Source organism: Meles meles, chromosome 2 (genome assembly GCF_922984935.1).
Source record: "Meles meles chromosome 2, mMelMel3.1 paternal haplotype, whole genome shotgun sequence".
In the NCBI taxonomy this organism is placed as follows: Eukaryota; Metazoa; Chordata; class Mammalia; order Carnivora; family Mustelidae; genus Meles; species Meles meles.
Genome location: NC_060067.1, coordinates 186,043,987 through 186,058,990, shown reverse-complemented (window position 1 = coordinate 186,058,990; position 15,004 = coordinate 186,043,987). Strand labels below are relative to the sequence as shown.

At 37.4% G+C, this 15,004-nt stretch overlaps 1 protein-coding gene across 15 annotated transcripts in view; it reads left to right on the top strand.

Moving 5' to 3' along the window:
* Positions 1-15,004, top strand: part of PCM1 (pericentriolar material 1) — an 86,768-nt gene that overhangs the window by 38,051 nt on the left and 33,713 nt on the right. For all 15 annotated transcript variants that reach the window (XM_045988819.1, XM_045988810.1, XM_045988889.1 and 12 more), the window contains 6 exons: positions 397-600; positions 1,933-2,152; positions 2,255-2,400; positions 3,118-3,308; positions 8,329-8,500; positions 11,487-11,845. In XM_045988819.1, the coding sequence (XP_045844775.1) occupies positions 397-600; positions 1,933-2,152; positions 2,255-2,400; positions 3,118-3,308; positions 8,329-8,500; positions 11,487-11,845 (1,292 nt within the window). The remainder of the gene's footprint in view (positions 1-396; positions 601-1,932; positions 2,153-2,254; positions 2,401-3,117; positions 3,309-8,328; positions 8,501-11,486; positions 11,846-15,004) is intronic.

The following is a 15,004-nucleotide window of genomic DNA, read 5'->3' as shown; positions in this document are numbered from 1 at the left end:
GTTAGCCATGTGTACCTAGTGGTTACTGATTGGATACATGCGTATAGATCATTACTACTACTGCAGAAAGTTCTTTTGGACAGCTCTGCTCTAGAAAACTGTCGCTCAAGGTAAAGTTAAAAATTGAGGGGGTTTAGTTTAGGGAAAAACTTCTAGGGGATACAATTTTTTATTTGAAAAATTGTTTTGTGGAAGGCAGAATAAACATATTTCATATATGAGCAGTGGAGAGAGTACCACCCATCTATCTTGGTACTGTAATTCAGTGAAATTTTATAAATAAAACATGTTTCACATGCATACATATGTACATGGTACAGTGTCTGGCACAGTAGTTGGTAAAGTATTTAGCCAATTGCCAGAATGATCTCTTATTTTTTATCTCTTAATCTCTAGAACAATGGCAACTTGGGGCGGTTCTACTCAGTGTGCACTGGATGAGGAAGGAGATGAAGATGGTTATCTTTCTGAAGGAGTTGTTCGGACGGATGAAGAGGAGGAAGAAGAAGAGCAAGATGCCAGTTCCAATGATAACTTTTCTGTGTATCCTCCTAACAGTGCGAATCATAACTCTTACAACGTAAAAGAAACTAAGAATAGGTTAGTTTCACTGTTCCAACTTTTTGTTTGGTTCCTGAGGTCTCAGGTCTTTGTGACACTAAGCACTTCTCTAATTCTTTGAACCAACTGGGTGTCATAATTTAATTCAATTCCGACACTACTGAATTAGGGCAGATGCGACAAGTGAAGGGCTCAGTCCCACAAGATTGCCCTCACTCCAGATGTCAGTAGCAAGTCCAAGTCTCCATGTACTCACACTTCTGTTTGACTTTGCTAAAAATTTGGGGGTTCCCACAAGCCCTCCAGCTTTCATAATTTGCTGGAACAACTCATGAACACTTGCCTATTATGAAGGATGCAACTCAGCAACAGCCAAGTGGAAGAGATGCATAGGACAAGGGATGAGTCGGGGAAGGGGCACAGAGCTTTCATGTTCTGAGTGCGCCATTCTCCCAGCACTTCAGTGTGTTCACCAACCCAGAAGCTCTCCTAACCAGCTTGATAAGGAGTTTTTGAAGTTTCATTCCCTAGGCACAACTGATTAAATCATTGGCCATTGACATTAAACGCACTCCAGACCCTCCTCCTCTTGAAGTTGGCAGTGGGGCTGAAAGTTCCAACCCTCTAAACACTTGGTTGGTTTTTTTTAGTGACCAGTCCCTGTCCATGAGGCTATCTAGGGCCTCTAAGAGTCATTAGCATAAACTTAGCTATGGTTCAAGGGGGTCCATTGTGAATAACTAAAGACACGTCTAAGTCTCAGGAGATGCCAGGAGTTTGGGGAGCTCCATGCTGGGCATTTGGGACAAAGACCAAATACATTTTTTATTGTATCATAAGAGTTTTGTCAAGATAGATCCCAGCTAGACTGGATCAAGATTCATAAGCTTTGATCTTGGCTTTTTTGGGGAGTTAAGCAAAACTGAAAATCATAGATACTGAAAAAGACCTAGCAACGTAATATTCATTACATTGTTATTTCTAATGGTGAAAAATGTTTCGTGAGTGGAAGATGGTTAAGTAGTTCCACTTGATGAAATGTCATGTGGCTAAGTTTAAAGCATGAAGAATGGAAAAATGCTTGTGATATAATAAAATATTTTCATTTTGTAGAATACAGAATTACATGGATTTGTCTGTGTAAAACATTAAAAAAGAGTGGGGAAAAAAATGGTAATTCACAAGGCTAGAAATCTGGAATTCCCTTTCCCTCACCACCTCCCCCTCATTTCCATACTTTTGAAGTCCTTTAAACTTAAACTTTGATCTTAAGAAAATGTTGGTCTATGAACCGTGGTATCAGGATTTAGTGCCAGATTTAAAAAACCAAATAATTACATTTGATGACCTAGCTCTTTAAATCTGTGTTAGGTGGAAGAACAATCGCCCTTTTTCAGCAGATGGAAATTATCGTCCTTTAGCTAAGACAAGACAGCAGAATATCAGCATGCAGCGTCAGGAAAACCTTCGTTGGGTGTCAGAACTCTCTTATGTAGAGGAGAAAGAACAATGGCAAGAACAAATTAATCAGCTAAAGAAACAACTTGATTTCAGTGTCAGTATTTGTCAGACTTTGATGCAAGACCAGCAGGTAAAGTTTACTATGAAAGTGCATTTTTTATATCTTGTTTCTGAAGCATGCACATTTTTCTCAAGTCATCAATAACTATTAAAACAATTTGTCTTTCCATAGACGCTATCCTGTCTGCTACAAACTCTTCTCACGGGTCCTTACAGTGTGATGCCGAGCAATGTTGCATCCCCCCAGGTACACCTTATCATGCACCAGTTGAACCAGTGCTATACTCAGCTAACATGGCAACAGAATAATGTGCAAAGGTAATGTGTTTCTCAGGAGCAGTAAAACTGTGTAGTAAATGCTAAAACTGAGCATGTGTTTTATAGTTATCTTCTGGGGGGAAAGAACATCAGCAGAATTGAATATTCAAACATTCTCTATACCCAAAAATTTTACTAACAATGATTTGTCTGAAGTTTCACTTTTAATACTGTACTCTTTAGTTTTTAAAAATTTTCAGTGTTCGGGGCGCCTGGGTGGCTCAGTGGGTTAAGCCTCTGCCTTCGGCTCAGGTCATGATCTCAGGGTCCTGGGATCGAGCCCCGCATCAGGCTCTCTGCTCAGCAGGGAGCCTGCTTCCCTCTCTCTCTGCCTACTTGTGACCTCTCTCTCTGTCAAATAAATAAATAAAATCTTTAAAAACAATTTTTTTTTTCAGTGTTCAACTTCACACTTATATCAGGTGATCTGTATGGTATGTAAATTATATCTTGGTAAAGTTAATAACAAAAATATATGAGTTTCTTATAGTTATGCTTTTTATCTGGTCAAAGTGGTAAGTGCGGTTCTTGTTCAAAGGCCAAGTTATTGAAGTAAGCCTGCAGGACAAGCAGATGTTTGTTGTTGTAAATATTAAAACAGTCCATCTCTTTTGCATGCTCTTGAATCACTTTTTACATGTACTTTTTTATGAAGGTATTGTAAACAGACGGTAATATAACTGATTTGTAAGTTACTAACTTCTTAAATATTTGTAGGTTGAAACAAATGCTAAATGAACTTATGCGCCAACAAAATCAGCACCCAGAAAAACCTGGAAGCAAGGAAAGAGGCAGCAGTGCATCACACCCTTCTTCTCCCAGTTTATTTTGTCCTTTCAGCTTTCCATCACAGCCTGTAAATCTGTTTAACCTACCTGGATTTACTAATATTTCATCATTTGCACCAGGTAAGTGACTAAAAACTTATGAGAAAATAAATAAATGCAAAGTGCTTGAGAATATTCTTTGTCTATTGCATGGGGTTTAATTTGTCTCTTCTGGAATGGTAGGAGGTATATGCAAAGAAAGTTAATGAACTTTTCTACATTGATTCTTTGTGGTGAAAACTTAAGCTTCCAATAGTTGCTAATGAAATTAAATCAACTACTTATGAGAGGTTGCTTAGTCTTACACCTTTGAATTAATTTAGCAACTATTTATTAAGGAAAAAAGGGAATTAACCTATCCTGTGGCCGCTGCACATCAGGCGTTGTGTGGTTAGGGAGGATACGTTATAGATTAAGGTTTAGCTTAGGCTTAAATTTAATTTTATTTAGCTTTGGCTTTAATTTTTTCTGCACCTGTTATGTCTCAGATACCATATAAATGACTGGGATTCAGATGAGTAAAATGAACGCTTAAAGTCATTTAGAATCTAGTGAGGAAGCTAAGCATGTCAGTAGGTGCTCAGTGCAGTGCCATGGGGATGGTGGCAGTGGTACAAATGAGGGGAGTTGCCTTTCCTTAGGGCAAGAAATTATCAGCAGGTCTCTCCCCCCATTCTCTCCGGAAAGCATGTTATTTAAAGAATGAACAAAATTTATTTCCAGGGATATTGGAGGAGAAAGGACTTCCTAATCAGTGGATCTGCTGAGAGTTACAAAGCAGTGAAACAGTGTATCACATAGAGAATTTAGCAGTCGTTAAGTATGGCTAGTGTCCATGGCCTTAGCAGGGGAAGAGTAATTGATATGGCTGGAGAGCAGCAGAGACTTTCTGTGCAATTCAAAGGAGCTTAGACTTTCTTTTGCCTTCCAGAGGGGTCACTGAATGATTTTGAGCAGGGGGATAGCATGTGATTTCTGTTTTAGGAGTATCACATTAGTAATAGTGTTGCAGAGAGGAGCCAAGAGTATCCTATGGTGAACAGGAAACCGAAGGCTGTTGTAGTAACACCAGAGAGAGGACAGCTTGATTTAAGGCATTGGCAGGAGGGGTACAGAACTAGGAGTAAATCAAAAGACTTTCTAGAGGTAGAATAAATTAAGTGATCAGTTAGATGAAGTGAGTCATGAAGGAAGTGGAAATGAAGGTGTTTGCCAGGGAATATAGGAGGAGAAAAAAGGGTTGGAAGGGCTGGAGAGCTTTGTGAATATAAATCAATAAAAATGGCAGTGTATTTTCTTAGCAGGATTATAAAAATAATAGCATTAACACATTTAACAAGCGTTTTAGTTCTTGAGCACTGATGAATATTGGCAGGAAATTTTTTTGCGTGGCTTGGGGCGCCTGGGTGGCTCAGTGGATTAAGCCGCTGCCTTCGGCTCAGGTCATGATCTCAGGGTTCTGGGATCGAGTCCCGCATCGGGCTCTCTGCTCTGCGGGGAGCCTGCTTCCTCCTCTCTCTCTGCCTGCCTCTCTGCCTACTTGTGATCTCTCTCTGTCAAATAAATAAATAAAATCTTAAAAAAAAAAAAAAAAAAAAAAAAAAAAAAAAAAAAAAAAAAAAAAAAAAAAAAAAAAAAAAAAGAATATTCTTTGTCTATTGCATGGGGTTTAATTTGTCTCTTCTGGAATGGTAGGAGGTATATGCAAAGAAAGTTAATGAACTTTTCTACATTGATTCTTTGTGGTGAAAACTTAAGCTTCCAATAGTTGCTAATGAAATTAAATCAACTACTTATGAGAGGTTGCTTAGTCTTACACCTTTGAATTAATTTAGCAACTATTTATTAAGGAAAAAAGGGAATTAACCTATCCTGTGGCCGCTGCACATCAGGCGTTGTGTGGTTAGGGAGGATACGTTATAGATTAAGGTTTAGCTTAGGCTTAAATTTAATTTTATTTAGCTTTGGCTTTAATTTTTTCTGCACCTGTTATGTCTCAGATACCATATAAATGACTGGGATTCAGATGAGTAAAATGAACGCTTAAAGTCATTTAGAATCTAGTGAGGAAGCTAAGCATGTCAGTAGGTGCTCAGTGCAGTGCCATGGGGATGGTGGCAGTGGTACAAATGAGGGGAGTTGCCTTTCCTTAGGGCAAGAAATTATCAGCAGGTCTCTCCCCCCATTCTCTCCGGAAAGCATGTTATTTAAAGAATGAACAAAATTTATTTCCAGGGATATTGGAGGAGAAAGGACTTCCTAATCAGTGGATCTGCTGAGAGTTACAAAGCAGTGAAACAGTGTATCACATAGAGAATTTAGCAGTCGTTAAGTATGGCTAGTGTCCATGGCCTTAGCAGGGGAAGAGTAATTGATATGGCTGGAGAGCAGCAGAGACTTTCTGTGCAATTCAAAGGAGCTTAGACTTTCTTTTGCCTTCCAGAGGGGTCACTGAATGATTTTGAGCAGGGGGATAGCATGTGATTTCTGTTTTAGGAGTATCACATTAGTAATAGTGTTGCAGAGAGGAGCCAAGAGTATCCTATGGTGAACAGGAAACCGAAGGCTGTTGTAGTAACACCAGAGAGAGGACAGCTTGATTTAAGGCATTGGCAGGAGGGGTACAGAACTAGGAGTAAATCAAAAGACTTTCTAGAGGTAGAATAAATTAAGTGATCAGTTAGATGAAGTGAGTCATGAAGGAAGTGGAAATGAAGGTGTTTGCCAGGGAATATAGGAGGAGAAAAAAGGGTTGGAAGGGCTGGAGAGCTTTGTGAATATAAATCAATAAAAATGGCAGTGTATTTTCTTAGCAGGATTATAAAAATAATAGCATTAACACATTTAACAAGCGTTTTAGTTCTTGAGCACTGATGAATATTGGCAGGAAATTTTTTTGCGTGGCTTGGGGCGCCTGGGTGGCTCAGTGGATTAAGCCGCTGCCTTCGGCTCAGGTCATGATCTCAGGGTTCTGGGATCGAGTCCCGCATCGGGCTCTCTGCTCTGCGGGGAGCCTGCTTCCTCCTCTCTCTCTGCCTGCCTCTCTGCCTACTTGTGATCTCTCTCTGTCAAATAAATAAATAAAATCTTAAAAAAAAAAAAAAAAAAAAAAAAAAAAAAAAAAAAAAAAAAAAAAAAAAAAAAGAATATTCTTTGTCTATTGCATGGGGTTTAATTTGTCTCTTCTGGAATGGTAGGAGGTATATGCAAAGAAAGTTAATGAACTTTTCTACATTGATTCTTTGTGGTGAAAACTTAAGCTTCCAATAGTTGCTAATGAAATTAAATCAACTACTTATGAGAGGTTGCTTAGTCTTACACCTTTGAATTAATTTAGCAACTATTTATTAAGGAAAAAAGGGAATTAACCTATCCTGTGGCCGCTGCACATCAGGCGTTGTGTGGTTAGGGAGGATACGTTATAGATTAAGGTTTAGCTTAGGCTTAAATTTAATTTTATTTAGCTTTGGCTTTAATTTTTTCTGCACCTGTTATGTCTCAGATACCATATAAATGACTGGGATTCAGATGAGTAAAATGAACGCTTAAAGTCATTTAGAATCTAGTGAGGAAGCTAAGCATGTCAGTAGGTGCTCAGTGCAGTGCCATGGGGATGGTGGCAGTGGTACAAATGAGGGGAGTTGCCTTTCCTTAGGGCAAGAAATTATCAGCAGGTCTCTCCCCCCATTCTCTCCGGAAAGCATGTTATTTAAAGAATGAACAAAATTTATTTCCAGGGATATTGGAGGAGAAAGGACTTCCTAATCAGTGGATCTGCTGAGAGTTACAAAGCAGTGAAACAGTGTATCACATAGAGAATTTAGCAGTCGTTAAGTATGGCTAGTGTCCATGGCCTTAGCAGGGGAAGAGTAATTGATATGGCTGGAGAGCAGCAGAGACTTTCTGTGCAATTCAAAGGAGCTTAGACTTTCTTTTGCCTTCCAGAGGGGTCACTGAATGATTTTGAGCAGGGGGATAGCATGTGATTTCTGTTTTAGGAGTATCACATTAGTAATAGTGTTGCAGAGAGGAGCCAAGAGTATCCTATGGTGAACAGGAAACCGAAGGCTGTTGTAGTAACACCAGAGAGAGGACAGCTTGATTTAAGGCATTGGCAGGAGGGGTACAGAACTAGGAGTAAATCAAAAGACTTTCTAGAGGTAGAATAAATTAAGTGATCAGTTAGATGAAGTGAGTCATGAAGGAAGTGGAAATGAAGGTGTTTGCCAGGGAATATAGGAGGAGAAAAAAGGGTTGGAAGGGCTGGAGAGCTTTGTGAATATAAATCAATAAAAATGGCAGTGTATTTTCTTAGCAGGATTATAAAAATAATAGCATTAACACATTTAACAAGCGTTTTAGTTCTTGAGCACTGATGAATATTGGCAGGAAATTTTTTTGCGTGGCTTTCTAGGTAACAGATAATATTAAAAATAGCTCAGGAAGTTCCTTTACACTAATATGCCTCATGCCTGTGGCAGCCCTGGGCAAAGACTATTCATTCTTCACAAACTAATATTGTGAAGCCTTTTCTCACCCCTTTTCCCCCTCGAAGTTGTTAGTAGCCCCTCACAAATATATCTCATATGGCACTGTGTGGTAAGAACTTAGTTCTATTCTAGTTTCCCGGTTAAAGTAGAGTGGAAAGAATATAAGCTTTGGAGTTGTGCAGATCTGAGATCTGACCTCCTCTTCCATTTACTAGCTGTTTAATCTTTGAGCCAGTTTTCTTCCTGGTAAAATTAATTTAATACCTATGTCATAGTGTTGTTTGAGCATTAAACAAAATAAAAAGTAAATAAATAATCCTCATCCCTTCAGAGCTAAAAAGTTAGAAGTAATAGTACTTGACATTCATTAGCTTACTGGGTACCAGACACTTGTAGGCATTTACCTGTTACTTTGTTCAGTCATCAATGCCAAAAAGTTAGTGGGCTGAACTGTAAACAGTGATTGAACAAATGAATATTAGTTTATTTTAACAGTTACTTGTTTTGGTGGATTTGAGTGGCACATTTAATTAAACCTGTCTTTTAATTTTGTATTAAGGCCTTTAGGTACTCCTTTTATTGTTGTCTTACCCATTTCTTTTATTTATTAGGTATGAATTTCAGCCCTTTATTTCCTTCTAATTTTGGAGATTTTTCTCAGAATGTTTCTACACCCACTGAACAGCAGCAGCCATTAGCCCAGAATTCTTCAGGGAAAACAGAATATATGGCTTTTCCAAAACCTTTTGAAAGCAGTTCTTCTGTTGGAGCAGAAAAACAAAGGTATTTGATTGTGAACCTAATCCATTTTTTCTGAAATGTTACTTATATGATTATATCTAATTATATGTAATTTGCAAACACAGTTAGGAAGGATGCTTGTTATTGTTTGGCGTGTTAGCATTGAGAATATTAAACTGATACTTTACCAGGTGTCTCAAGCATACATCTGCCACTAATCCTGATAACAGGAATAATTCATTGTTTTGATCAGAATGAAGGATAAGACCTGACCTATAAAATGTCTCTTGCCTTGATTTGATATCTATCCTTAAGTTCACTTTAGGGCTAGAAACTAATATTAACTACTAGATGATAGTTGTAAAGTGATGGCTCCTTGATTCATAGCTCCAGATTAGAATACGTTCTTAAGGCCTATCTAAATGTAATGTTGAGCACTATTAGATTATTGATAGATGCTATCAGTCATAGTCATTTCTTTCTCTGTTTCTCAGTGTTAACATATTTTTTTCCTCAGTGTTGTTATTTTTTAATATGATAGTCTTCCATATAAAATTTTTGACTCAGATAGTGTAAAAGACTAGTTGGTTGAGTCAGGTCAATCATTCTATATATTTATAGCTAAATCAATAATATTCTTAATGATTATGCTAATCCAGAAAATGATTTTGATAGCCAGCTGGTAAAACTATAGTCTTTTTATTGTTACTTGTACTTACTTCAGAAAAAACTTTTTAGGATGAAAAATTAGAGGTCAGTTCAGTATCTCTTTGATTTTGTCTTCGTAGACCTTTACAGATATAAAATTCACATTACTTTTCTCTTTAGTTGTATGATTGGGCATGTCTTGGAGCACTTAAGTAATCATTTTGGCACTATTTAATTAATAAATCATGGATTTTTTTTTTAACTTGATGAAACAAAACCTCTTAGAATTCATGTATTTGACTCTAGGAATCCTATGGTTGACTTCCCTGACTTTTTCTTAGATCTACTAACCACTTCTTTCAATTAAACATCCTATTGCTCTTTAAAAGTACTCCACTGTCAGAGCCTAACGGTGTTTAGGGCACAGTTGCCATTCAGAAATGATGGTTTAATGAATTTCCATCATAAGCAATAAACATTTGTTTAAAGCTTTAGTGAATAGGTTTGCTATTGGAAGGTCCCTACTTTATTATTATCCACATTTTATATAATTAATAGTAAAAAAGGGTGGATTTGGATATATAATATTATTTGAGATATTTGACCTACTTCAGATTAGACCTCATCTCCCCAAAATGTCAACTGTTAAATAGGTAGCTTCCCTGACTTTAATGGCTAGAGATAACAAGAGGTCAGATGAAACATTGTAGTGAGCTGGGGTCAGAAAACTTAATTGGAAAGGGCTTGATGATAAATATTGCAGACCATTTATTTCTGTCATTTTTGCATGAAAGCAACCATAAACAATATGTGAACAAGCAGCTGTGTTCCAATAACACCTTATCTATGGGTACTGAAATGTGAATTTTACATAATTTCTGTCATAAACAATTTTTCTTCCTTTAATTTTTTTCATTCATGTAAGAATATAAGAATATTTTATTTTACTTTTTGTAAGAATCATTTTAGAGGCACCTGGATCGCTCAGTCAACTGAGTGTCCAACTCTTGATTTCGGCTTGGGTCATGATCTCATGGGTGGGACCAAGCAAGCCTCAGGTTGGGCTTTGTGCTAAATCTGCTTGAGATTCTTTCTTTCCCTCTTCCTCTGCCCTCCCCCTTCTCTAAAAATAAATTTAAAAATCCTTTTTTTTTTTCCCTTTCAAAAAAAGAATCATTTTAGCTCTCAGGCCATACAGAAGTAGATAGCAGGCTGAATTTGGCCTGCAGACTATAGGTTTGCTAATCTTGTGTTAATCTGAAACCTGGAGGTCAGTGTCTCCTAAATCATGTTCTTCAGAACACTATTGTTCATGTCAGGTTCTGTGATAAAAATTTTGGACATTTTGCTCACTGTGTTCACTTCTAAGACATTTGTATAGGACATTGGCATGTTTAAAGTTTTGAGAAATCTTGCAGATGTGTTTAACTTTGTCTCTTGTTTGCCAAATTCAGATGGTCAGTAAATACCTGTTAACATATTAAATGATGTCAGTGTTTAGCAGATAAAATTTGGAAAATGACACCAGACCAACAGAACTAAACTGTACTTAATGAATGGAGGAATAAATTATGAGTTGCCATAGTCCAAAATGAGTTGTCCATTGTCCAAAACAATGGACAGTTGTTTTCACCAATTCCAGTTCTATTTTGAACTGCTTTTGGTGACACAGATTTGTGTATATTGCCAAGCCCTCTACTACATACAATTCTTTCTCAGCTGTTCCTCCAAGTGTTTTGTTTTTTTGTATATTCCATCATTTTTTAAAATTTTTCTTTCCCACTCTTTTTCATCATGAGTGCTAGATCTTTTGTTTGCAGCTTTTGCCAGTGAAAATGGTTTAGTGAGAAGGGTCTGATACTAAAGTTTAAAGGGGCCGCTGGGTGACTCAGTTAAGCATCCAGCTCTTGATTTTAGCTCGGGTCAAGTCTTGGTGTGGTGAGATCGAGCCCCATTTTGGGCTCCACGCTGGGTGTGGAACCTGCTTAAGATTCTCTCTCTGAGATGTCTAGGTAGCTCAGTCAGTTAAGCGTCAGACTTCAGGTCATGATCTCAGGGTCCTGAGATTGAGTCCTCTGTTGGGCTCCATGCTCAGTGGGGAGCATGCTTGTCCCTTTGTCCTTTCCCGTTTGTACTCTGTTTCTCTCTCTCGAATAAATAAAATCTTAAAAGAAAAAAAAAAGATTCTCCCTCTCAATATTTAAAGTATTTAAGTACATTAACCTGTATAATATTTACATATTTAATGCATATTTCTGTGAAAATGTTTTAGAGCCTGTTGATGTTTTTATTTGCCTAAATCTATTTACTATATCTGCAGTTTTCCAGTAAACATAGAACTCTGTCATCATATCTGTAAAAATTTATTTTCATTGGTAAGGAATCAAAAACAGCCTGAAGAGGAGGTGGAAAACAGAAGGACACCATGGTTATATGACCAAGAAGGTGATGTAGAAAAACCATTTATCAAGACTGGATTTCCAGTGTCTGTAGAGAAAACTACAAATAGTAATCGCAAAAATCAATTAGACACCAGCCGGAGAAGACGCCAGTTTGATGAAGAGTCATTAGAAAGCTTTAGCAGTATGCCTGACCCAGTGGATCCAACAACAGTAACCAAAACATTCAAGACAAGGAAAGCATCTGCACAGGCCAGCCTGGCATCTAAAGATAAAACTCCTAAATCAAAGAGTAAGAAAAGGCATTCTACTCAGCTGAAAAGCAGAGTTAAAAATATTGGTAAGTGTCAAAATTTGTTGAATATTGATCGGTGTAAATGTTGATAACTTTATTCTGGCATGTTGACATACATACTTCATTTCATTGTGGCTAAATGGATAAGCACTGTTCTAGGCCTAGTTGAATAAAGTTATTTTTAGTCACCTTCATAAGTTTTTATATAAAATTTATCAAATAGGGTTTAATGTTGTAGATATTCTTTTATTTCCTGTGTGTGTGGTTACTATAAGCTTAGAAGATGTTTTGCAAATCTTGTAGGATACTAAAGATTGCCAAGGGGCTGAATTTTTACTGTTGTTTATTCTTTTTACATTCTGTTTTACATTCTTTAAAGTCTTATCCTCCATCCCGCACTTTGTTACGACTTCTGGTGAAACCACTTTTAAAACAAGTTTGCTCTTAGTCCTTAAGGAAATTAAATTAATAAGGTGAAACATTAACCCTTATTTTATTGTATCTTGTCATTGGATAGCTTATCAAAGTTCTTTTAATTGTATTAACTTCATGCCATTTAAAAAAATAGGTTTTTCGAATTTTGAAGGATTTATTCAAGTCTAATGCTAGGTAGAAATAGTTTTATTAACTAGAATCTGGAATATTAGAGTTAAAGGATCCTCCTTTAAGTTTGCTAAGGGTGCTTTTCAGCTTTTTGAGAGGTTCTGGGTTCAAAGAGATTGTACTTAGTGCTTAAGGACAAAGTATTTAAGACTTATAATCAGAAAAGTTTGAAAAGTCACCACATACAGCTAACTCTCTTGGAAGCTCCCAATATATGCAAGGATATGAGGTCCTAGGAAACCCTATGGTAAAAAATCCACTTGTAAACATTTGCAGCATTCATATTAGCCATTTTTGGTTAATGAAACATTTGAAAAATCTGACGAAAACTGGATGTAAGAAAGACTACCTGCTGTTTTATTTCATTTCAGTTCTTCTTATAACCTTCATGTGCTTGGCTCCTACCACTACTCCCATCTGAAGAGTCTGATTCGATGGTGAAACAAGCAAATTTTAACAGGGACGATAGTTTTCTCAGCACACATGTTATTATCTTTGAAAATATTTTATCATTATAGGTTTGGGAGGAGCTGATTTTATGTAGCAGATTAGTGATAAAAATGAATTAAAATCCAACTACTCTGCTTTCTCCAAGATTGCTCTTGGTGCCACCAGAGAACACTTAAGTAGATAATGAACCATGGCCATGTTTAGAGAGTGGCCCCTTGGGTAACTCATTGAACTTCCTATCTCTATTACCTTACCCCAACAGAAATGCTTTTTTTGGGCCAAATGAATAAATGGAGAAACACTAATAACTTATTTTATAGCATTTTCTCATTCAGCCAGTTGAATGTGCTAGGACAGTGATTCTTAAATTTAATTTTTCTCCATGAGAATCTTGTTTAAAGGCAGATTGATTCTGTCTGGGTAGGGACCCAAAGGTCTGTATTTCTAACAAGGTTCCATGTCTTGTTGATCTTGGTTTGTGAATTTCACTCTAGGTAGCAGGGTCTTAGGAAACCCTTAAGCCAGCGAATGGCCATATCTACCTAAACCTAGAAACAATTGGTATATTTATTTTTGAAACCCCCCTTTATTTTGAGGAATTACGGTTCCGTATATATAATTCAGCTTTTTTGCTTCAAGGCAAAGATCGATGTTCAGATCTATGTGCTCTCTTTCATTACCAGTATAAAAATACCTGCCAGAAACATAATATACACATTTGTTCGACAGGCATTCAAGATGATCTGTCAGTGAAAGCCCTACTTTAAGACACACACACACACACACAAATCAAAGACTTGATAGCAGAGTCTAACTAATATATGCAGAGTCAAGCTAACATGTAGCAAAATCAAATCAGTCAGCTAAACCCTTGCTATCCAAAGTGGGAACCATGGGCAAGTAGCATCAGTATCTATCTGGGAGCTTATTAAAAATGCACTCTTGGGTCCCACCTTATACCAAATGAATTAATACACATTGCTTTTCAGTGTGCATTTTAGCAAGATTCTAGATGTTTTCAATATGAAAATGTGCCCATTAAAGTCTGAGAGGCACTGATCTAGACCACTGCTATTTTATGGGATAGGAATAGCCATGATTTCTTAGAAAATAGGATATTTACTAGTCTTTAATATAGGTGGATGTAGAGAATATTGGAAGGCATTCTAAACTGTAGTAACAATGAAAAAAAGTTTAGAGGTGGGAAAAGAAGATGAGAGCAGTTGGGGAAGGCAATAGGATATGAGAAATAGACCAGTGTGGTGGGACTTGAGTTGCTCTCTTGAGAGAGGCAGCACAGCCAGTTATGATGTTCCAGATCTACTAGATCGAACTGTTTATATATGTTTTTGCACTTGGGGACAGTTTTCAGAGGTAGCATACTAAATCTTCATTAAACTTTGTTTCTGCTGATGGTAATGTATATTAATCTTTAGAAGGTCTTTATATATAAAGTTACATATCGCTGCATGTGAAGTAAGGTTTTACAAATTAAGTGATAGTGATAATCATCTTTTAAACTTACATTCCAGTTCAGACTTTGAGTTGAACATGTTTCCTTGCCTTTCTGTGTGCTTCAGGTATCAGACCTGTGGCTACACTCTTCCGGGTCCATTTCCTTTTTTGATGCTATCAGAGAGCAGTGGGATCATATAATCTAGATCTTCCTCATTCTTTTCTTGATAAGTTGGATAGAACTGTTAATGTACTGTAACCATCCCTGAGTCTTTTCATTTCTTTTCTCTTCCCTTTGTCTATGAATGATGATTGAGATGAAATGGATGCCAATTGTTAGGAAGGGCAAGGCCTGACAGATGTGGCCAGGAAAGAGACAATCCTTTTTAGATTCAGAGAGCTGATTATTTACATAGGCAGAGAAAGTGAGGGTAGCTGGAAGTCCCCGCTCCCTGTGTTCTTTGTCCCGCAGTCCACAAGAGGAAGACTGAAACCAAAAAAGGCTAGGTGACCATTACAGCCTGCGTGGTGGGACCCCTGTTGTTGAGGAGCCAGTGTTGTGCTGTAGCTACTGTCCACTCTGTAGTCTGGAGGTGTGTCCTCAGAGTGTGAGAAAGAAAGGTCTCCTCCCCTTTCCTCAGAAATGAGGAGGAGATGAGAACCTCTTCATGACAGATTTACAGATGGCCAAGTAGC